At 39.9% G+C, this 24,080-nt stretch overlaps 1 protein-coding gene across 2 annotated transcripts in view; it reads right to left on the reverse strand.

Annotated features, from left to right (window-relative positions):
- Nucleotides 1-24,080, reverse strand: part of TBC1D19 (TBC1 domain family, member 19) — a 207,889-nt gene that overhangs the window by 65,977 nt on the left and 117,832 nt on the right. For both annotated transcript variants that reach the window (XM_006899261.1, XM_006899262.1), the window contains 2 exons: nucleotides 14,101-14,185; nucleotides 7,942-7,986 (listed from right to left, as the gene is read on the reverse strand). In XM_006899261.1, the coding sequence (XP_006899323.1) occupies nucleotides 7,942-7,986; nucleotides 14,101-14,185 (130 nt within the window). The remainder of the gene's footprint in view (nucleotides 1-7,941; nucleotides 7,987-14,100; nucleotides 14,186-24,080) is intronic.

Genomic DNA, 24,080 nt, shown 5'->3' on the forward strand with positions numbered 1-24,080 from the left:
TACAATATCCCTAGTTCCACGACCCCTTCTAAACCCAGCCTGGACTTCTGGCAGTTCTCTGCTGATGTGCTGTTCCAGTCGTTTTTGGATAATCTTGAGTAGAATCTTGCTTGCATGTGAAATCAATGAGATTGTTCTATAGTTTCAACACTCTGTTGGGTAAATTAAGGTGATGTTAAATAACAAGGAGGAGGAAAAAAATAAGAAAAGTGTATAAAATGCTCACAAGAAGATTCTTGTCTTAAGAATCTTGCTTTAAAAAAATTAGTTGTCAAGGTGACTCCAATTCCTAGTGACGCCGTGGGTGCGGGAGGAGAACTGTTCCTCATGGTTTTCAGTGGTTGCTTTCAGAGAAGCTGAGCAAAGAGCACCTTCTTCTGAGGTGCTTCAGGGTGGCCTCAAATTGCCAACCTTTCCCACTACTGTAGTTGTTACTGCCATTAAGCCATTTCTGACTCTAAGCGATCTCACATATAACATAATACAATGCTAACCGGTCCTGCGCTCTTCTCACAAACATTGCTAGATTGGAGACCACTGGTGTAGGTGCCATCTAAACCCACTGTATATCACATTGAGGGTCTTCTTCATTCTTGATCCTCTAATTTACCAAGCCTGATGTCTTTCTCCAGGGACTGGCGCTTCCTGACAACATGGCCAAAGGACTGCGACAAAGTCACCATGATGACTTCTGCTTCCAAGGAACAATGTGGTTACAACTCTTTTGTTGTTGTTGTTGTATTCTTTATTTATTTATTTTAAATTATTTTATATTACTCTGATTTATGTACAAAGTTTGAATATATTGTTTTTCACAAAAGATCCTTCCCATTTCCTTCACCGCACCCACTCATCAAGATTGTACAACCCTATGATTAACACCCTACTCTCCCAATCTTCACCCTCTATTTCCACCTCCCCCCCCCCCCGCCTTGGATCCTCATACTCATTCTACAATAATGGTTTTATACAGTATTTGTCCCCGTGGGACTGAGTTAGTTCAGTCAGCATAATGTTTCAAGTACCTCCCAAGTTAGGTAGTAATTTACAAAATAATTGCACTTGCTACACCTCATTGAAAAGATATTTTTTTAAAAACAAAACAACAAAACACACCACTCTTCTGGAAGTCTATGGTATATTCAATAATTTTCACAGAGACCACATACAAATGCCTCAGCTCTTCTTCAGTCTTATCTAGTCATTGCTTGTTTAGCTTTTATATGTGTAGGGGACATATTAATTGGCTTGGGTTACGTGAAATTCTGTCTAAAGTGACAGCTTACTTCTTAACTTTTGTTTTTTACTTCTTAACATTTTAAAAGAGTTTGTTTACAGAAGATTTGCTCAAAGGAATATGTCATGATTTTTTCTAATTGTTCCTTTAGGGGTATTGATTATGGAGCCAAGTAAAATAAAAGCCTTCACAACTTCATTAGTTTTCCCACTTAATATTATTTCTTGGTACAGTTGTGAAGATTTGACCTTCAGTGGGACGTACATCAAGTCTTCTTTATTTTGAACAAGCAGCAAGGTTATGTTATCTGCACATAGTAGGTTATTAATTAATTTTCCTCTAATCCTGATTCTTCTCTTTAATGAGTATGCAGAAGAGTTGTCAACACAAAGGATATCATCCATGAGAAGAGAAAAAGGTCACCAAAAAGAGAAGGAAAAAACCTAAACAGATATCAGAAGAGACCCTGAAAATTGCACAACTGTGTCAAGAAGCCAAAAGAAAGGAAAGAGATACTGAGATAAAAGAGATGAAGAAAAGATTTCAAAAGACAGCTCAAGAAAACAAGGCAAACTTCTATAACAAAATGTGTAGGGACCTAGATTTGGAGAAAAAGGGAAGAACCCACTTGGTATTTCTCAAGCTGAAAGAATTTAATTCAAGCATCAAGTTGCAACACTTAAGAATGCTATCAGCAAAATCTTGAATAATCCAGGAAACATCAAAAGAAGATGGAAGGAATATACAGAATCACTGTACCAAAAAGAATTGGCCAACAGAGAAATTTTTCAGGACATATTATATGATCAAGAACCATATTATATTATAACCATATTACATGTTATATGACCAAGAATTATATGATCATATTATATGATCAAGTGGTAATGAAGGAAGACATTCAAATTGCACTGAAGGCATTGGGCAATAAAAACAAACCCAAACCTTCCAAGAATTGACGGCATATCAATTTACATGTTTCAAAGGACATATGCAGCCTTTGATGTGTTCACTTGTCTATACAAAGAAATTTGGAAGACACTGGCTTCACTGACTGACTGGAAGAAATCCTTATTTGTTCCCATTCCCAAGAAAGATGATCCAGCAGAATTCAGAAATTATCAAATAATATTAATATCACTTCCAAGTAAAATGCTTCTGAAGATCATTAAAAAATGGCTAGAGCAGTATAACAGACAGAGCATGGGCAGAAGTTCAAACTAGATTTAAATGAGGCCAGTGCTGATGTCAGATTGATCCTGGCTAAAATCAAAGAATACCAAAAGAATGTCTATTTGTGTTTTATTGACAATGCAAAGGCATTTGGCTGTGTGAATCATAACAAATTATGGCTAACATTGAGAAGAATGGGAATTACAGAACACTTAATTGTGCTCATATGAAACCTACATTTAGAGGCTAATATATGAACAGAGCAAGGGAACACTGTTGTCATTGTTATGTGCCACTAAGTTACTCATAGTACCACATAACTCATAGAGACCCTATGTACAATAGCTCTGAACCTTGACCTGTCCTGAGCCAGTCTCACTAATTCTGACATGCCTAATCCCATTGCCTCAGTTACTGTGTCAATCCACCTCATCCAGGGTCTTCCTCTCCTGTGCTGTCCCTCCATCCTTCCAAGCATGATGGGCTTGATCCTCTGGGCTACATGTCAAGTGTATGTAAAACAGGGCTTCAAAATCCTTGTGTCTAAGGAGAAACTTGGTTTCACCATCTTCTGGTGGTTCAGTACTCTATTCCAGCACCACAACTCAAAGACATCAGTTCTTCTTCTGTCATCCTTAGTCAATGCCCAGCTCTCTGATGCATAGCAAATAACTGCAAAGACCATGGCCTGGATCAGACATACTTTAGTCTCCAGACTGACTTCACTGCTCTTTAAGGCAGACTACATAGTTTAAAATTAGGAAAGATGTGCATGAGGTTTGGAGCCTTTCTCCAAGACCTATTCAACTATACGCTAAGCAAATTATTTGAGAAGCTGGACTCTATGAAGAAAAAAATGTGGCATCAGGATCAGAAGAAAACTCATCAATAACCTGCATTATTAAGATGATGCAACCTTGTTGCTGAAAGTAAGGAAGACTTGAAGCACTTGCTGCAGAAGGTTAAACACTGCAGCTTTCAATATGGATTGCATCTCAGTGTTAATAAAACAAACGTCCTCACCACTGAACTGATAGATGGAGAAGACTCATACTGTCAATGACCTCATCTTACTTGGATCCACAATGAATACATTTGGTACTAGTTTGGGGGAGATCAGAAGATGTAGTGTATTGGGAAATTCTGAAGTCAGAGACCTCTCCAATTTATTGAGGAGTAATGGTGTCAGTTTGAGATGATTCAGGTCATGGCCTTTGCAAAAACTTACTATGCATCTGAAATTTGAACAAAGACTACAGATAACTGTAGGAGATCTGATGCCTTCAGAGAAGAGTACTGACTATCCCATGGACTGCAAAAGGACAAACAGGTATGTCTTAGGTGTATCATTTGTGGCCACGGTGCACCTTGGAGGCAGAGATGATAAAGCTTTGTCTCGCTTATTTTGGGCATTGCTAAAAGAGGCTATTCTTCGGGGAGGGACATCATGTTTGGAAGGGGCGGCAAAAGAGAGGAAGACCCTTAACAGTGGGCTTGAATGTGTCTGGAAGTGTGAGGATGGCACATGATAGGGCCGGGTTCATATTTATTGTTCACAAGATCGCTAGGAGTTGTACTCAACAACACCTAACAAGAACAAGAACAGAAAATGTGTGCACTGACAGTCCCTCACAAGAGATTATGGAGCAATGTTTCATGCCACTAGGGTCTATCATTTACATCTTACAAAAGGAGGAAGGTGATAAAACTTCCATCCCCTTGAAAGCACTTGCCGGGTCATGGACAGATTGGGCAAACTTCTCTGTGTGACTCACACCCAGTTTTGATGGTGCTTGTGGTGGGAGGGCCCTTGAGATTTCAAAATCCTACTTTTGGCAGAGGTTGAAAAACAGAGTAGGTAATAATGCTCAGTATTGTCCTGGGTAAAGAACAAAGGGAACAAAAGACAGACTGATCTCTGTCTGTTTTTCTTCTGTAACTTCAGACGCATTCACCAGAGGAGAGTCTTCCCTGAGTGTAGAGTGTCTAAAGCAGTCTTAGAGAAGGGGTGATTCAGAAAAACTAAGCTTAACAACAACTGTGAGTTTACTCCATTAAGCATTCAAATGACTTTTATTCTGGATGAAAATCTTTCTAGAATTTACTTATTTTCTATATATCTGTTTATATGCCTTCTACTTTTTCAATTCATTAACCGTCCGCTTTTCTTTCAAACACCACTGTAGTGAATGCAGTAACATTTTTGGAGCTAGGAGAGAGAAATGATTAGGAATAAAGCATTGGAAAACAGACAAGTTGGGTTCAAAGTTAGGCTTTGTCACTAGCCGGACAAGTTAAAACTCTGTTCTTCACTTTCTTCATCTATACAAAAGCTGAGCGATATCTATTTCCCAGAGTTTTGATAAGTTGTTGCTGTTGTTAGGTGTTATTGAGTATGACTCATAATGACCCTATGAACAAAAGATCTAAACCTTATTCTATCCTGTGCCATCCTCACACTTCCTGACACTCAAGAGCCCTTTGCAGCAGTCACCATGTCAATCCACCTACGTGAGGGTCTTCCTCTCCTTCAGTGACCCTACACCTTTCCCAAGGAATAGCCACCCCCCCCAGCAACACACCCAAAGTATGTGAGGCAAAGCCTCATCAATCTTCCCTCCAAAGAGCACTTCAGTTGTACCCTATTTAAGATCTGTTTGTTCTCTTGCCTGTCCATGGGATGTTCAGTGCTTTTCTCCAACACCAAAACTCAAAGGCATCAATTCTTTTTCTGTCATCCTTATTCGTTGTCCAGCTCTCAGATGCACAGTATGTAAATGGAAACACCATGGCTTGAATCAGATGCACCTTAGTCCTCAAACTGACATCTTTACTCCTCAATAATTTGGAGAAGTCCCTAACGGAAGATTTTCCCATTGCATTGGGTGTAAACTGTTGGGGCATTTTGATTTCTTTAACAACCAAGTGTAAGCTGATTGGCTGTTTCTGGTTTCATTAACAATCAGCTGTGGACTGTAAAGCTTCTTGTTTAAGCAATCAGGACCTGGTGGGCAGGCCTTTGTATTTAAAAGCTGGTGTGAATTGTATTTGAAGAGAACATTGTTCTAAGTGGTACAGCACTTGTTTGTCAGTTTGCTGTACTGAGGTAACATGGCGTTGCTGTGAGACAGAAATATATGCCACTGGTGTGTCAAATGCCATTTGGGTTACCCATGTTGGACAGGTTTTGGTGGAGCTCCCCGATTAAGACAGACCAGGAAGCAGGTTAGGCCATCTACATCCTAAATAACAGGCCTTTGGTAAGTTAATAATGAGTTAATCCATGCAAAGTAGTTAGCACACTGCTCAGAACATAGTACTTACTGCTTGTAAAACATCAGACATTACGGACACAATTACCACTAATACTGGCTTTTACATAAAATTGTTCTAGGCTGATTTGTTGAAGAGCTCTTGTATGCTGTTTTATAGTTATTATAAAATGATGTTTCTGGGAAATAGATATAACAAAGTTATAAATAAATGTTAAAATTAGCAAGACTTTAATGTAGTTAAAATAAATACCCATTAAGCTCATACATACCAGGTACTGGGGGAAAGTGAATGGTATGTTCCTTAACCTTAAGATATTTATGATGTAGAGAGGAAGATAAAGCATAAACAATGATGCTGCGATAATATAGTAAGAAATAGGAAAGATTTACACATGAGGCATCATCAGAGCCTAGAAGAAAGGCCTTAGCCTCGTGCAAGGATTCAGGGAACACTTCTTGCAGAGTATTCTGTCTGTACTGAGTCGTGAGGGCAACCAAGTGAAGAAAAGCTGGACGGCGTATTCTAAGCCAGAAACAGCAGATGTCATGAGGTGAGAAAAAGCACACACCTTTGTGAAAGTGAGCAAACATCTATGTGAAGAATGAAATTTCTGTGAGAAATACGTGAGATGAGGGGCGAGGAATGAAGCTATCAAGGAGACTGAGCAGTGGCCAGCCTTAAATGAGGGTCTATTAGGCATACAGAGGAGTGTGGGCATCACTTGTTAAGGGGTGAGAAGCCCCTAAGAAAATTTTAAGGAAAAAAATGGTAATCGTAATATTTCACTTTAGATGTATAACTCAGACAATAGAAAAACAAGGGTGGAATGGAACACTGGGGAATACCAGTTTAAAAGAGGGGCAGAATGAGGGGGGCCTTGAGATACACTGAGCAATTACAGGAGAGAATAGGCGTCATGATGGTGCTTTTGTTAAATACATCTACTGTGGAGTCAGCTCCAATTCAGAGCTACCCCATTTACAATATGTTGTTGTTGTTGTTATGTGACCTCGAGTCGCTTGCGACTCATAGCGACCCTAAACTCCGCTCCGCTCTGTCCTGTGCCAATCGCACTGTCTCTGACACTCCCATCCCAATTATCCCAGTCACTGAATCAATCCACCTCATAGAGGGCCTTCCTCTCCTGCGCTGTCCCTCCACCCTCCCAAGCATGATGTCCCTCTCCAAGGACCGGTCTCTCCTCACAACATGTCCAAAGTATGTTAGGCGGAGCCTCAGAATCCTTGCCTCCAAGGAGCCACCTGATTTAACCCTTTCCAGGACAAATCTGTTTGTTTTCCTAGCAGTCCATGGTATTCTAAAATCACAGCTCAGTTTTACAAAAGCTGCACAATCTCTACTCTGCTTTAACCCATTGCTGTAGGTCTTCCTTTAGAGATGCGTGATGGAGTGAAGAAGGAGTTAAACACACTCATAACAGCTATGAGTTTTGGAGCACTCATTCTGTGTCAGGCACTGTGCCATTTTAGATACATACCACATCCCACTTAGTCTATATCCATGTGCTACAGGCGAGTAAGCTGAAGTCCAGAGAAGTCATGGAACTGACGTAAGGTCATAGGGTAAGTCGGCAGAACTGGCATCAGAACCCAGCTCTGCTGCATTACAAAGCCCATGTTCTTAACTCTGCTGGCATAAAAATCTTCTTCAGGCTGCAACTTGTTATTATCACAATAAAGGATGCTATATATGGCTTTCCCAAGAAGTGTATCTTACAAACTGCCAACTATTCTTAAGGGACTTTTTAATGTCTCATGAGGTCATTATATATTGGATCATGTTATAGTATCAAAATGGATTATTATAGTGACATTTCTTCATCTTTTTTTCATAAATATCACACCAGATTATAAGAACATAAAGTATTAACACGAAACACTCAGTTGATTAGAGCAGCGCTCTAAGACAGTCAAAGGAAGGTCCTGGATGGACTTAGTTTTTTATAGAAAACTAAGTCCCCATATACGTATACATTGAAGCAGGATTCGCTTTCTTATGCATATTACTACTGCTTTCAGAGAGGAACATGACAGAGTGCACAGTTTAGCATAAGTGTACCATAAAAATGGGGGTGGGGGGAGGTCTGGAAATCACTTAAGTATTCATATATTAAGTTTGTTTTTGATAATAAATTGTTTTCCATCTAACAATAGAGAATAAGAAAATCACATTCCTTTTGTGAAAGTTGTAATATTCCTGTTTCCCACTAGAGGAAGCAACAGCATTACTCTTACCATTTGGTGGATAAAAGACTGCATACTCTTCTAGTCCGAGTTTTCCTATATGAGAAAAACACAGAGAATTTCAATATGCTTAGATAAAAAAATTTTTTTTAAATATTTTGTGAATTTGGTGGATAGTACTTCAGCACTTGGCTGTAAGCTGACAGGTCAGTAGTTCAAATCCACCAGCCATTGTGAAGAAACAGGATGAGGCAGTCTATTTCTGTAAAGATCACAGCCTTGAAAACACATGGAGCAGTTCTACTCCCTCAGTCCTACTGTTGCTGTGAGTCAGAGAAGAGGAGGAGGGGTGTTAAGATTTGGGGTTTTCTTACCACAGTACAATCTCATTTCATTTTGTGATATAGAATTATTTTGGAAAGCTATCTGCCATTCCTTGATAATAACAAACACTTCCATTGAAAGAAAGGTCAGTAACATAAACTTAAGGATACAGAAAGTTATAAATAACAATAAAGTAACACATGCTTCCAATCTCCTTAATCATTTTTAAAAAGCAAAACCATCTATTTATAAGAGTAGAATTGTGCTAATTAGAAGTAATTCTCATCTACTCTTTAAAGGAAATCTATTCTTTAAAGCAAATATTATTTGCAGTGCTTGCTAATTTCCAGTATTATGGAATATACTATGAAAAATTGAATTTACTTAACTAGTATAGTAGCTATGTTCTCTAAACCCTAAAACATGGTCTGAGAGTAGTGCTAAATATTGGAAATAAGAATTGTCGCAGAAAACGAAATATGCTCACCGTTGTCTAAAAGGCCTTTTGTAAAAAAGGTTTTATTCTTTGTTTTTATTTAACTCAAAATAGCTGATAACAAAAACGTTTTTAAAATATTTCCAATACTTGACTATACAGTTATTTTTGGTTGTTGACACTTGATTACTAGTTCTGGTTCCAAGAAGTAGTGACATCATACTCTATCATAAAACACATCTTTTAAAGTTTGCAGCAGGTTTAAGCCTATATCTTTAGATCTCAACCAATAGGGATTAAACCTACATAATAAATCTTAATCAAAAGGAATGATTTAGTTATTAGTATTGATTTGAAGTAACATTTCTCCCACATAGAAGTGTAGTAAAAGCAATAACCATAAATATGCTAGCCATTAATTAGTCTTCAATGAAATGTCCAAACACAGCACAGACATATAGATAACATATATGTTACCCTTACCAAGAAACATAGAAGCTAAAGATGAGTGTACAGGAGAGTTAAATCATAAAGTCTTAACTTGCTAATAAATGAGGTAAGTGAAAAGGAGATGGTAAGGAAGGTACTGTTTAATGCTCTGACAACATCACTTACTCACTGAATGTGTGTGCTCGGGTAAACCAAGGTGAGTGTGGTCGACCTGAGACTCCCTCTGTCACTCTGAGGCCAGACCTGCCTCAAGACAGAGGACAAACATTCTGCGGGCTGAGTGGGAGTCTGTTGTTTAAAGACAGGTTGTTCTTATACCAAATGGCCCCTGGCAAGCACCAACAACTTCATTTGATCTCCAACTGAAGAAATAATAATTTCTAGCAATGATAATGAGAGAGAGAGAGAGAGAGAGAGAGAGAATGAGAGCACTAGTGAGAGCGCAGCGAGCACAAGCCAAACTGTTTTTGGTGGGGATTCGGATTTCCAGTATGGAACCTCCCTAAAGGGCTTTCAAGGGGAATCTTGATAAGACTCCATCTGATCTGATGGACTGAAGCTAAAAACTGGACCTTGGATATGATACAACTCCACTGAAGCATAAAGAGAAATGCCTCGGGCTTTAGAATGCCATGATCTAGTTGGTACAGTTTAATTTCCAATTTAGTTCCTTCCTCACTTTCTGCACAGTATGTGTCTGTGACACATATCTGGTGCCAGCACTTCAAAACATACCTCATCATCAGCCAAGAAAAGCTCATGGTGAAATGATTAGTGGGTCATAAAACATGAATAAAAGTGTTGATCAGTTTTAGTATGTATCAGAATGGAATTTACAATTAGACAAGGGTGCTCCCAGAGCAAAGTCACCCAGCGCTCCCAAGGATGGTCTGGAGCCTCTTTTGAGTGGTTTCAAATTGGCATCTACATTCTACTTCTTAAACACTGGCCTTAACCTAACCACTACTCTGGTTCAGCTTCTATTTTTAAAAGCACCGTTCTACTGGGAATGTCCCTACCCTGAATTAAGCTTTGGCTGTGAGTTTTACCATTGGCTAGAGCTATTATGCCATAGACTTTTGGTGAATTTGGTAAGCATCAATTTCCTTGACGAGGTCTTTGACACTTGCTTCCGCTTCTTTTAGCCACAAAGGATTTCTGCTTGGGCTTCAGAAGAGGGTTAAATATTCCACGGAGAACTCCCTCAATAATCACATTTGGAAAATTGCTGGCTGCAGACCAGATATGTGGATCCGAGGAATAGCGGCCCTGGCTGGTGGGACAGTTTGCTGGACTCTTCAGATTCTGTCTCATACTAAGACCCACAGCTCTCTGCCTTTGGTAGAGAGGACAAGTGTAGCACGTTTAGGAAATCAACATACAGTTTGAGAAGTTGTTAATTTTCTTTTTTTTAAAATTTTTTGAGTTTTTTTTTTTTTAATTGTGAAAAACATGTATGGGGATACAAGAGGGTGAGGGTTGGGAGCAGACGGGTGAGGATGTGCAGGGATGAAATCACAGGGCTGCACAATTTGGTGGGCAGGGGGAGTAGGTGAAGGACATGAGAAAGACTCAGTGGGGATCAGAAAAGACAGGATAATGGTGAGCATAGTCCAATGGTGATTATTATTATTTTTTTAACAAAGAAACTGTCTTATTCACTTATGGGTTCCTCATTTGGTAGTGGGGTGCAGACTCTATGGCTTCTTCATGCTCAGTGTTGACCAATTCCTTTTGGTACAGTGGCTTTATATATTCTGTCCATCTTGTTTGATGTTTCCTATATCATTCAATTTTCAAAATACATTTTCCTAAAAACATTTAAAGTTCTACCTTTCATCCTAACTTACACTGAGTATCTAAAAAAACAAAACAAAACAAAACAAAACAACAAACAACAAAAAACTACCCCAAACCCTCCAAGTCATTGTTGTCGAGTCTCGATCAACCCACGGCTTACCTACTGGTGATTTTTGAGAGACTATAAATTACACAGGAGGAGACTTTCCATCTTTCTTCTGTGGAGCTGCTGGAAGATTCAAACCACCAGAGCAGTACCACTTTCGGGTTAGCAGAGGAACTGCTGAGGAATTATACCCGTGTTCCGTAAGGATATGAGCATAATGTTATTAAGGGTTTTGGCTCAGGCTTTCAGTCTTCTGCCACTGAGTCAATTCTGACTCACAGAGCCACCCCTGTTGCTGCTGTTGGGGGCTATTGAGTTTAATACGACCCAGAGTGACCCTCTGAACAACAGACGTGAACTCTGCCCTATCCTGTGCCATCCTCACAATCTTTGACACACTACAGCCCATTGCAACAGTCACTGTGTCAATCCACCTGGATGAGGGTCTTCCTCTCCATCTCCAACCCTCTGCTTTTCCGAGAATGATGTTCTTCTCCAAGGAATAGCCCCCTCCTAGCAGCATGCCTGAAATACTTTATCATCTTTGCCTCCAAAGGGCATTCTGGTTGTACTTTCTCCAAGACATATCTGCTTGTTCTTTTGGCATTCCATGGGATGTTCAGTACTCTTCTCCAACACCACAGCTCAGAGGCATCAGTCTCTACAGAACAGACTAAAATTGCACTGTAAGGTTTCTAAGACCATAAGTCTTTCCAGAAACAGAGGCGCTGTGGGCGAGTTCAATGTGCCCACCTTTTGGTTAGTAGCCATGCACAGTCTTTATGCCACCAGAGGTCTTCACACACACTTTTCCAAAAACTCATTGCCATCAAGTTATAGCACTCTCATAGCAGATCTTTCACTGGGTCTCTGAGGCTGTTAATCACACAAAAGGAGACTTCCTGTCTTTCTCGTGGAGTGGTGGTGAATTTGGGTTAGCAGCAGAATTTCCTGTGCACTATGCAGCCAGAGCTCCCTCACATACACAGTGTTGTTGTTACACACTGTTAACTCGGCCATGACTCATAGCGACCCAATGAACGATGGTTCTGAATCAGCACACTTGACCCCACTGCCACAATCACTTGTCAATCCATCTCACTGAGGCTCTTCCTCTTTTATGCTGACCCTCTAAATTTCCAAGATGTCCCTCTCCCAGAACTAGCCCTCCTGACAACATGCCCAAAGGGTACAAGAAGGAGTTTTACCACATTTGTCTCCAAAGAGCACTTTGGTTCCACTTTCTCCAGGACAGACCTGTTCTCTTAGCAGTCTATGGGATGGTCAATACTCTTCTCCAGTATCACAATTCAAAGGCATCGGTTCTTCTATTATCCTTTGTCACTGACCAGGTTTTAGACACATAGTAAGGAACTGAGAACCTCCTGGCTTGGATCAGCGGGCTCTGAGTCTTTAAGCTGACACTGTTGCTCTTTAGCTCTCTGGAGAGGTCTTGGACAGCAAACTTTTCCAGTGCAACTCATCTTTGGATTTCCTGAGTGCTGGTAAAAATACTGTTGATTACAGAACCAAGTAAGATGAAATTGTTAACAACTTCAATCCTTGCTCCATTTCTATAATGCTGCCTATTGGACCAGTAGAAAGGATCTTTGTTTCCTTGATTTTGAGATGGACTCCACATTGAAGGCTATAGACCTTGATGTTCTGCAGCAAGCACTTCAAGTCCTCTTCACTTTTCAGCAAGGTTGTGTCATCTGCATAACACAAGTTGTTGATGAATTTTCCTCCAATCCTGATGCCATGTTCTTCTTCATAAAGTCTAGCTTCTTGAAGGATCTGTTTAGCATATAGATTGAAAAGATGTGGAGAAAGGCTACACCCCTGACACACTCCTTTCTTGAGTTTGAACCATGCAGGGTTCCCCAGCTCTGTTCAGACAACAGCTTTTTGGCTCACCGTCATTATTATTATCAGGTCAATTTGGCTACAGTTCATAGTGATGTTACATATAACACGACAATGTTGTTGCCCATTCCTGGGCCACCTTCACAACCACGAGTATGTTTGAATCCATATAAAGGTTTGTAGGGCAAGGAAACTGATGATGGACAGTGGACAGTGGACTTGATGAGATCCTAAAAAACCCATTGTTTGGGGATGGAGAAGCAGGCAATCTTCCTAATATAGGGAACAGGTGGACACTACACTGAACACAGGGTATTGTGTTTAATCAGGGAAACAAAGCTCGTAAGATTACAGCAGGACTAACTGAGAGCCCACCTGAGCCACAGTCAACCTCTTAAATTATAATTAAGTTCTTCAGTTCCTTAGCAGGAACTGATGTTAAACAATTATAAGCAAAGCAAAACACACATATTATTTCTGTAAGTTGAATTTGGGAGCAAAGGAATTGACCAACCCAAGTTCAGGGGAGCGAGTATGAAGTTATGAGCCTTGTCCTAACAGCAGTGTTTGGAACAATCAAGCAGAGGTGATACTTCAGGAACACTTCTTTCTTTATTAAAACAAAGGAATGACCACACACAACAAGAACCTGTGATTTTAGTGCTAGGTGTTCACCACCACCTAATAAAGAGAAGTTGGGAAATGCTTCCAAAGAAAATTTACTCAAGTAACGGCCGGACTTGAAATACAAATATCTTGTAAACTGCTAGCGGTTAAAGAGGACAGGGTGGGGCTGGGGTGGCGGGAGTATTAAGACAGAAATCAGAGAGCTGGTAGCAAATAAATGATACTGAAGTTTCCAACTATAGCGAGACATTTTGGGGGAAGAACTACAGAGGGTAAAAACAGATGTAGACAAAGCAAATCCTTGTGATAAACCCAAAGGAGGGGGAAAGTGTCAACAGACAGAGCAGAAACAGCAATAGAGGAGCAAGTGAATAAGGACGATGAGGAAGCTGGGCGGCACTGTGATTTGTGGCAAGTTGTGTGGGCACTGATCATCATAAAGGATGATTATAATCATCTAACAGAAGTCTGATTGAGAACTTCACAATTTGAAAGAAAACCCCATCCTGCAACACCAATCACGCCATAAAATAAATAAACATCCTTGGTAAGATTATGTAAGCCTTAAAGAATACTTCCTTTATATTTTGGACATTTTTACCTCTTATGTAGGATTTCGGTGGTGAAGCACTGTTGTATGCAAAGTGAGCCAACACGGATGTATCCCGGGAAAAACAAAGTAAGACCTGTGTATAACATTGGAGAGAAAATAAATTAAGCACTGTTATAAAACCAGAGAATTCATTGCTATTTCCTGCTCGAGCAGAGTTGTGGAGGTATCCTCTGCATACAGGGCTGTGCCTTGCAATGGGAAGAGTGCCCTCTATGGGTACACCCAGGGTAAGTGTCACAGAGGGATGTCAAAGTGCATGGAGAAGATCTTCACCCTGAAACCCACAGCATCCCTTTTCAGCAGGAAGTAGCTAAGAGAATACGCCATCCCCTTTTCCTTATGAATCAGGGAGGAGTGATAGGGAATGGTAAAGGACACACTGACAAAGGAGATTAATCAGAACTGACTTTGACAAGCACTGTGGCAATTGGACAACTAAAACAGACATTCGGATGGCGGGGGAAGAAGAACAAACTGGGGAGGAGGGTAGAGAGAATGGTGCAGCAATGAAGGAATGAAAACCCCAAATCCCTGTAAATGTTCATTAAAACTAATAAAATTTAATAATAAAAAAACCCCAAAAACCAAAGTGTTTGCCACCTACACCTTCAATACATGGGAGCTAAAAACAAAAGTAGAAAAGTGAATTCCTGGAATCAACTCATAGAAGGGAAAATAAGTTGGTAACAGAGAATGCAAGTTGGCACTACCACTCAATCCTCTTCTGTGTTTGCTTTTGAGAAGAGATAAATAACTGGGGAAATATAATAGAAGTAAATATACAGGATAAACTGTAGGTAAGCACAGTGACATAAATTGTTGTGGGAAGAAAAGGAAACAGATTCAGTTCATCCCTGGAATGCAGTGGGCAGCAGGGTATATCAGCATGAGAGGGCTGGCAACTTGTGCTAATTATAAGAAATGGTACCAGCAGTAGAACAAGCGATAGCCTAGCCCAGTGCAGAATCGGACCCACAGGTGAGGGTGTCACGTCTACCTCTAGATGATGTTGTTGTGAGGTGACTCATAAAGACCCCGTGAACAATAGATCTGAACCCTGTCCTGTCCTGTGCCATCCTCACCACCTCTGACGCACTTCGATCAAGCTATCTGTTAGGACACATAGGATCACTGATGCCAGTATGATAATCTCTAGAGAGGTGAGTGGATGGTGACAGGCTATCTGGACCTTAGTGTTGGAAGATTTAGAATCCTAAGGAGGTAACTAACTAATTAACTAAATCTGAAAAAATAAAACCCCATCAGAATACTCATCAGAAAACAGTGTACCTTCCCTATTACTCTATCAAAATTGGTTATTATCACATGGTAGGTAAAAAAAGATACTTTCATTTGATCTGCAATGTTTAAATCACTAGTGAAGTTGAACATCTCTCCATTCATATTTCTTTGTGATTTACTAGTTCATCTTAGGCCATTTTAAAATTTCAAGTTTTTAGAAATTATGCAATTTTTTTAAACTTGTGTTGGGATTTGAATAAAAGTGTATAGAGTAAATTGGTATTCCATTAATCTTTTTATGACATTCAACATCCCACATGTAATGTAACTCTTCTTGCTTACTCCCTGTGACTCACATTTATGTTAATCTTTCTTTAATTCTGTCCAGCTTTTCAGGAAAGCTCCACACGTGCTGCCCTTTTGATCTCGTGTGGCTGTTTACCTTATAGGCTTATCTGTCGTTTAGTTCAAAGATGAGGCCCAGGGTGAGTTTTGTTTCAGGCTCAAAGGATGAGTATGGGGTTCCATCAAGTTCTATCAGAGAAAAATCCTAGCCAATTTTTAAAATGTTGAGTTTTGTCCTACATTTTCTTCACACTCTGTCCATACCCTTTACTGCGGGACCTTTCAGGGTGATGAGGAGAGTTATTTGAGCATCATTTAGTTCTTTGGTCTCAGGCTCCTGGAAGTAGAGATTAGTGTGGTCCAGGAGTCCTCTGGACTAACTATTTATGTGTCTTTGATTTCCCTCCCCCACCACCACTCTTAGTTCCAGGCAGGGAAAAAATAAAGAGCTGGACCTTAGCTTCATAAGCTTTTAAACCTCAAATGCTAGTGACCATAGTTGTTGTTTTTGTTATGTTCTGTCAAGTAGCCTACAACTCATATTGACCCTATGTACAACAGCTCTCAACCCTGCTCTATCCTGTGCCAAACTTATTGTGTCTGACACACCTATCCGCACTATACCAGTCACTGAATCCACCCATCTCATCGAGGGTCTTCCTCTCTTGTGCTGTCTCTCAACCCTCCCAAGCATGACATCCCTCTCCAAGGACTGGTCCCTCCTTGCAATATGCCCAAAGTATGTCAGATGAAGCCTCAGAATCCTTGCCTCCAAGGAGCAGCCTGGTTTCACCCTCTCCAGGTTGAACTTGTTTATTCTCCTAGCAGTCTATGGTACCCTCAATACTTTTCCCCAGCACCACAGCTCAAAGGCATCAATTCTCCTTCTAGCATCCCTAGTCATTGTCCAGCTTTCTTAAGCAAGTAATTGCAAAGACCATGGCCTGGATCAGGCACATCTTAGTCTCCAGACTGGCATTGTTGCTCTTCAGTACTCTGGAGAGGTATATGACAGCAGACTTTCCCAATGCAATTTGTCTTTTAATTTCCTGGCTGCTGGTACCAGAGTGTTAACTGTGGAGCCAAACAAGTTGAAGGTGTTAACATCAGTCTCTTCACCATCTATCATGATGCTGCCAATAGGATGTAGAATATGTTCTTTGTAGACTATGCTGTGTACCTGTTGACCCTGATGTTCCCTGAAACTATGGTCTAAGGACCAGCAACTCATTCCCTCAGGGTACTTGGTTATGATTAAGAAGTTAGAGAACTCTAGCCACTGTTAGCTCTACTATATGGGTATATTTTTAGCATTACAGAAATATTATCTGCCAAATAAGCATATAGTTATTTGTATACTTCCTTTTACCTGCTCATAAAGTCACTTACCTTGTTTGTCTATGTATCCACTTGTAGATTAACATTTGCTATTACTGATAACTGTTGTTATGTGCCCTAAAGTCATGTATGACTCAGCGGCCCTACGAACAACAGATCTGAACCCTGTCCTACCCTGTGACACCCTCGGCATCTCTGATATAGTTAAACCCACTGCCACTGTCAATCTATTTCACTGTGGGACTTTCTCTCTTTTGCTGACTCTCCATCTTTCCAAACACAATGTCATTGTCCAAGGAATTGCCTCTCTTAACAACACAGTCAAAAGTAGAAGAGATGAAGCTTAGCCATCTTTATCTCAAGGAGCATTGTGGCTGCACTTTTCCCAAGACATATCTGTTTGTTCTTTTGGAAGTGCAGGGAATATTCAGTACTCTTCTCCAACAGCACATCTCAAAAACATCATGTCTGTTGAATGGGTTCTTCTGTAATCCTTCTTCACTGTCCAGGTCTCCAGATGCATAGCAACTTTGAAAAGACCAAATCAGGCATACATTAGTCTTCAAACTGACAGCACTGTTCCTCAGTAATTTAGAGCGGTCCCTAATGGTGGACTTCCCAATGCAAGATGTCTCCTGACCTCCTGACTGCTGGTACCGAAAGTGTTGAGTGTGGATCCAAATATGAGAATGTTGACGATTCTAATCTTTCCTCCATCTATTATGATGTGGTGATATCATGATATCAGAGGTCTGGTGGCCTAGTGGCAAGAAGCTGTGCTGCAATCCCGAAGGCATGTGGTTCAAATCCACCAGCTGCTCTGCAGATGGGTGAGTAATCTCCTCCTGTGTGATCAATGGCCTCTGAAAACCCACCAGGGGGTCAGCTACGGGTTGGCTCTGACTTGATGGTACACAACTACAACATCATGATGTTGCCTATTGGTTCAATGGTGAGGATTTTTATTTTCTTGATGTTGAGATGTAATCCATATTTAAGACTGTAGTTTTTGATCTTCCACAGCAGGTGCTTCAAGTCCTCCTCATTTTCAGCAAGCAAGGTTGTGTTATCTACATAATACAGAGTGTTTGTGAGTCTTCCTCTAATAGTGATGTCACTTTCTTCTTTATAGAGTCCAGCTTTGTGAACTATTTGCTCAGCATACTGATTGAACAAGTATGGAGAAAACAACAAACCTGACACAATCTTTTCAAGATTTTGAAGCATGCACACAGTGTTTTCTTCCTGTGTTAGGAAAACAGCTTCTTGGTCTAGACACAGGTTTCATATAAGCATAATTAAATGTTCTAGGTTTTCCGTTCTTCTTAATGATAGCCATAGTTTATTATAATCCACACAGTCGAATGCCTTTGCATGATCAATAAAACACAGATAAACATTCTTCTGATAGTCTCTGCTTTAACCAGGATCCATCTGACATCAGCAATGATATCCTTGGTGCCATGGCCTCTTCTAAACCCAGGCTGAACTTATAGCAGTTCCCTGGCAATGTACTGTTCTAGTAATTTTTGAATGATCGTCAGCAATATTTTGCAATGACTAGGGATGACAGAAAGAAAGTGAAGGCTTTGAGCTATAGTACTGGAGAAGAGTATTGAATATACCATGGACTACTAGGAGAACAAACAGGTTCTTCCTGTAGAGAGTGAAACTAGGCTGCTCCTTGGAGGTAAGGATTTTGAAGCTTCATCTGACATTCTTTGGACTTGTTGCAAGGAGGAACCAGTCCTTGGAGAGGAACATCATGCTTGGGAGGGTGGAGGGACAGCACAAGAGAGGAAGACCCTGGAAGAGATGGATTGATTCAGTCACTTGGATAATGGGGACAGGTATATCAGAGACAATAAGGTTGGCTTGGGATAGAGCAGGATTCAGAGCTGTTGTACATAGGGTTGATATGAGTTGCAAGCAACTAGATGGCACATGGCAACAACATACAATTTTAAGATTATTGAATTTTCACTAATAGTGTAAGATTGTATAAGTAATAGTGTTTACCTTTGTTGTCTGTTTCTATTGTGTCTTTCCTCTCTTTAGTGATAGTGTGCTCATTGACACCTTATTGTATATTGTCTTTCTCTTCACCCACCTTAACATAAACTTAGTATCTAGCTGCTCAGAATTTCCCCTCCGCTTCTCTCCCCACACTTGTGGTTGTGAGGTGTTGTCAAGTGGCTCTGACTCATAACAACCCCATGTACAGAAGAACAAATCACTGGCTGGCCCTGTGCCATCCTCCCCATATACCACTGCTGACCCACTGAGTCATCCCTCTTGATGAAGGTCTTCCTCTCTTTGTGCCCTAAAGTCATGTATGACTCAGAATCCTTGCCTCCAAGGAGCAGCCCGGTTTCACCCTCTCCAGGTGGAACTTGTTTGTTCTCCTAGCAGTCTATGGTACCCTCAATACTCTTCTCCAGCAACATAGCTCAAAGGCATCAATTCTCCTAGCATCCCTAGTCATTGTCCAGCTTTCTGAAGCACAGCAAGTAATTGCAAAGACCATGGCCTGGATCAGACACATCTTACTCTCCGCATGGTGTCTTTTTTTTCCTGGAACTAGACCCTACCGATAACATGTTCAAAGTATGTAAGATGAAGTCTCCTGGCATCCCTGCTTCTAAAGAGTATTCGGACTCCCTCTGTCCTTGACAGTTTGTTCTTTTGGCAGTTAATGATTATTCTTTTTTTTGGTTGTCAATGATATTTTCAATATTCTTCACCAATACCAGAACTCAAAAGCATCAATTCTTCCTTGCCCAACTTTTCATATTCAGAGGTGACTGAAAAGACCACGGCTTGGATCTGATACACCTTAATTCTTAATGTCCTTTCTCTTTAACAGATTAAAGAGATATTTTGAAGTAGATTTGTCCAATATAATACATTGCTTGACTTCTTGGCTGCTGCATTCACAGCTGTTGATTTTTACCGAAATGAAACAAAATTGTGGACAGTTCAATTTTTCCTCATTTATCATGATGTTTATTAGTGTGGTTGTGAGGATTTTTATTTTCTTGATGTTGAGTTGTGATTCATACTGAAGGCTATAATCTTTGCACTTCATCGGTGGTTATTTCAAGTCTTCATGGTTTTCAGTAAGCAAGTCTGAAATATCTATATACCATGAGAGGTTAATGAGTCTTCCTCTGATTCTGATGCCATAGTCTTCTTCACATAGTCCAACTTCTTGGATTATATGCTCTGCATATAGACTAAATATTAGTGGAAACAGCCCGATGCACATCTTTCTTGATTTAATGACATGTAGGATGCTTTCGTTCCAATTGAATAACTGCTTCTTGGTCTATGTACAGTTTCTTAAAGCATATAACTCACCTCGTGTAAGCACTATTTATCTCTGGCTGCTGTGTATTTTATTTATTCAGTATAAGTAAGATAATACCATATTTGCCTTTTGTGACAAATTTATTTCACTCAACATGATGCTTTCAGGGTTCCTCTATGTCGTTCATTCATTAGGACTTCATTTCTCTTTATTTAAGGGTAGTTTCATGTTGTGTGTATATTAAAAAAATGCTTGTTTAGCTATTCTTCTATTGATACATTTCATTGTTTCTCCCTTTTGAAAATTTTAATCACTTTTGAAGCAAAGACACCTTCCTTAAGTTTTACATGAATGACTATTCCAATACTATCTTTATGCTGAAGGGAAAAAAACCTTCTCCACTTTCATATTTCCTGTATTGTTGTTACATACCATCAAGCTAGAACCAACTCAAAGTTGAAGCCTCAGTGAGTCTTCAGAGGTAAATCTCACAGAAAGAGACTGCCCATCTTTATCCGACAGAGCAGCTGGCTTGGGTGCCTTGAGTTGGCAGCACAATCCTTACCACTACACTGCCAGAGCAGTCTCTATATAGTGACCTAATTTTTGATCTCCAGAAGTCCAAGAGAATAAATCTATGTTGTTTTAAGTCACAAAATTCATGTTAATTTGTTATAGCAACAACAGAAAATTAGTACAATCATTAAAGTAAAATAATGCAAAAGGAAAATATACTTACAAATATCTTCTAAAAATTACTTTTACAAATATTCCTTGTTCATTGCCTAGAGGAAAAATTATTCTTAAATATTTGTATTAATTGCCCCTTCAGTTAGCAGGCTAGTGGAAGCATAGTCATTTCAGGAGGAGCTCTGTGTTTAAACATACCTCATAGAATTACTACTACCCCAGAGAAGATATGATATCTGAGACTGTGCTAAGGAGAATATTGGTGGCTGTAAGGTGATAATGCCAGAGGTGGGACATTAGAGTGTATGTGCCAGTGTGCAATCCCAGGACATAAGCAAGAGAAGCCACTTTTGATGCCAACCTGAGTAGTTTAACTTCTGAGACTCCCATGTATATCCATAACAAGATGATAGTTCAGCTATAAATGTTCTAGAACACATTTTGATAATAAGGAAATAGAAAATTCAACCAAATTAGGTAGCAAATTTAATGCTGATAACTTACTAATTTAGCAAAAGTTAATGTTTTAGGGGAAAGAATATATATGGCAATATTTATTTTAAAGATCCATAAGAAATGGGAAATATAAATCTAAACTCTAGTTAATAGAGTTCACATTTCAGGATGACATCTAACAAGTCTCTGTATAGCTGGGAAAAGCACAACAATATTTACAGTGTCCTTGAGGCCCTTGAAGATGTGTGATGGTGGATGTTCCTAAGAAATAAACTATTCATGCTTTAAGAACCACATAAGAAACCATCATAATCACTTTGATGTACAATTATTTCCTAATTTTATCATTTTGTGCTCTGGTATTTTTATTCTAACCAAAGTGGAGAATTAGGAAAGATAAATTTTCAAGCATGCCATGTAAGAACACTGTCCTATTCTATTTTACTTTTTTATAATAAAGGGCAATGTTGATGTGTTTTGAAATTGGACAGATTTGGCTTTGAATCATGTCATCCGTAAGACCTTAGACTCTAAGCCTCCAATTTTTAAAAAAAAAATGTTTACCTGAGGTTTTAATGAAAGTTATAAAACACTGGAATTTCCATTCACTCATTGCTGCACATTTTCCTCCCTGTCCCCCACCTACCAGTTCCCTTTTTTATTTGAAAAAAAAGTTCTTTCATTGTTATACAGTACCCCACCCCTCAAAAATGGGAATTAAACTATTTTACAAAGATGTTAAAAGAACAAGTTATAAAGTATATGACTGTTGTTGTTGTTTTCCATCTACTTGGAACTGACCCATAGTTGGCTCTCCAGTGGCTTTTCACAGACAGTTAATCATACAGGAGGGAACTACTCATCCTTCTCCTGTGAAGCATCTGGTGGGTTCAAACTGTGTGCTTTAGGGATTGCAGTGCAGATTCTTACCACTAGGCCACCAGAACTCCCCTAGATTAGGACAAATTTAGGCTATGTATAAATAATCCTTCACTGGTTATAATCAGGGTACTCAGTCACTTTAGCCATGTCTAACAGTAATGATGTTGTTGTTGATTGCCTATGAGTCAAGCATGACTCATAGCAACTCTATGAACAAAAGGCCTGAAGCCTCTCTACAACTATCAACATAAGCAAGTTGTTTAGGAAGTGGATGCCACTCCTGCTTCCTAATCTGACACAAAATGTTATTGGGTGAGTCACCTGTGACACATAACAACCTTATGTACAGCAGCTCTGAAGCCTACCCTGTCCTGAGCCAGTCTCACTAATTCTGACACACCAGCCCCCATCACCCCAGTTACTCTATCAATCCATTTCATCTGGGGTCTCCCTCTCTTGCGCTGTACGTTCACTCTTCCTAGCATGATGTCCTTCTCCAAGGACCTATCTCTCCTGGCCACTTGCCCAGAGTGAGGTGGAACTTCAAAATCCTAGCCTCCAATGACAGGGTTGGTTTCACCCTCTCCAAGAAATGATGAGTGTTAATAATTTCATTTCCATAATTAGAGAATACTGGGAACAAAATAGAACAATAAAAACCTCTGGTCAAATACTTTACTGATAAGCCTCTCTCTTTTTTTCCCTCTCGATATTCTTAATCAGAAAAAGAAACATCGAAAATCTTCACCTTTGCTATACATTGTGTTTCTAATCTCAGCCACCAATAAAATCAATAAAATGGATTGACACAGAAACTGTAACGGTGGGCTTGAGTATGTCACACATAATGAGGATGCCATAAGATAAGGCAGGGTTTAGATGCATTATTCATAGGGTCATTATGAGTTGTAATTAACCTGACAGCACTGAACAGTAGCATGTGGTTTAAAATTAGGAAAGGTGTGCTTCAGGGTTATATCCTCTGTCCATACCTATTCAATCTGTATGATGAGCAAATTATTCACAAAGATAGACTATATTAAGAAGGTTGCATCAGGATTGTAAGACAACTCATTAGTAGCCCACTTTATAGAGATGAACAATCTTGTTTGTATAAACTGAAGAAAATTTGAAGTATTTGCTGAAGAAGATCAAAGATTTCAATATGGATTTAATCTCAATATTAAAAAAAAAAACCAAAATTCTTCCAAGTGAGAAGCTTATGACTTTGGGGAAGGAAGCCAGCAGCTGCAAGACTTTTCTATCTCCAGCCACCATGTTACTCAGCCAGCATCTTAGTCAGCTGCCATCTGACTCTGGTGCTGAAATCCTCACCCCCTGACCTACCCTGGTCCAACCCACCAGATACAAAATCCACGCTGGGACTTCCACCAGCCTGCCCTACAAGCTGTGGCCTTAGATAACCAGCCAGCAGCCACAGGACCACCACTTGTAGACTCTGCTCTGCTCCAGGCTCACATTCAGGATCCAGTCAAGACATCACCCTCACCTGGGACATTATCCTGCTGTGCCAGCCGTGTGCCTTAGCTGAAGGCTCCAGCAATCAGCAGTCACAGAAATTGAGTCCTGAAGCAGATCACAGACCAGGACCTTCCTACAGAATTGCCAGAGAGAGGAGTAAAGAGAATTAGGGAACTTGTTCGCACCAGTGCACACATCAAGGAGGACAAGAGACTTCAGGAGA

This window comes from Elephantulus edwardii, unplaced genomic scaffold (genome assembly GCF_000299155.1).
Source record: "Elephantulus edwardii isolate Elephantulus edwardi_28Jun2011 unplaced genomic scaffold, EleEdw1.0 scaffold00250, whole genome shotgun sequence".
Taxonomy (NCBI): domain Eukaryota; kingdom Metazoa; phylum Chordata; class Mammalia; order Macroscelidea; family Macroscelididae; genus Elephantulus; species Elephantulus edwardii.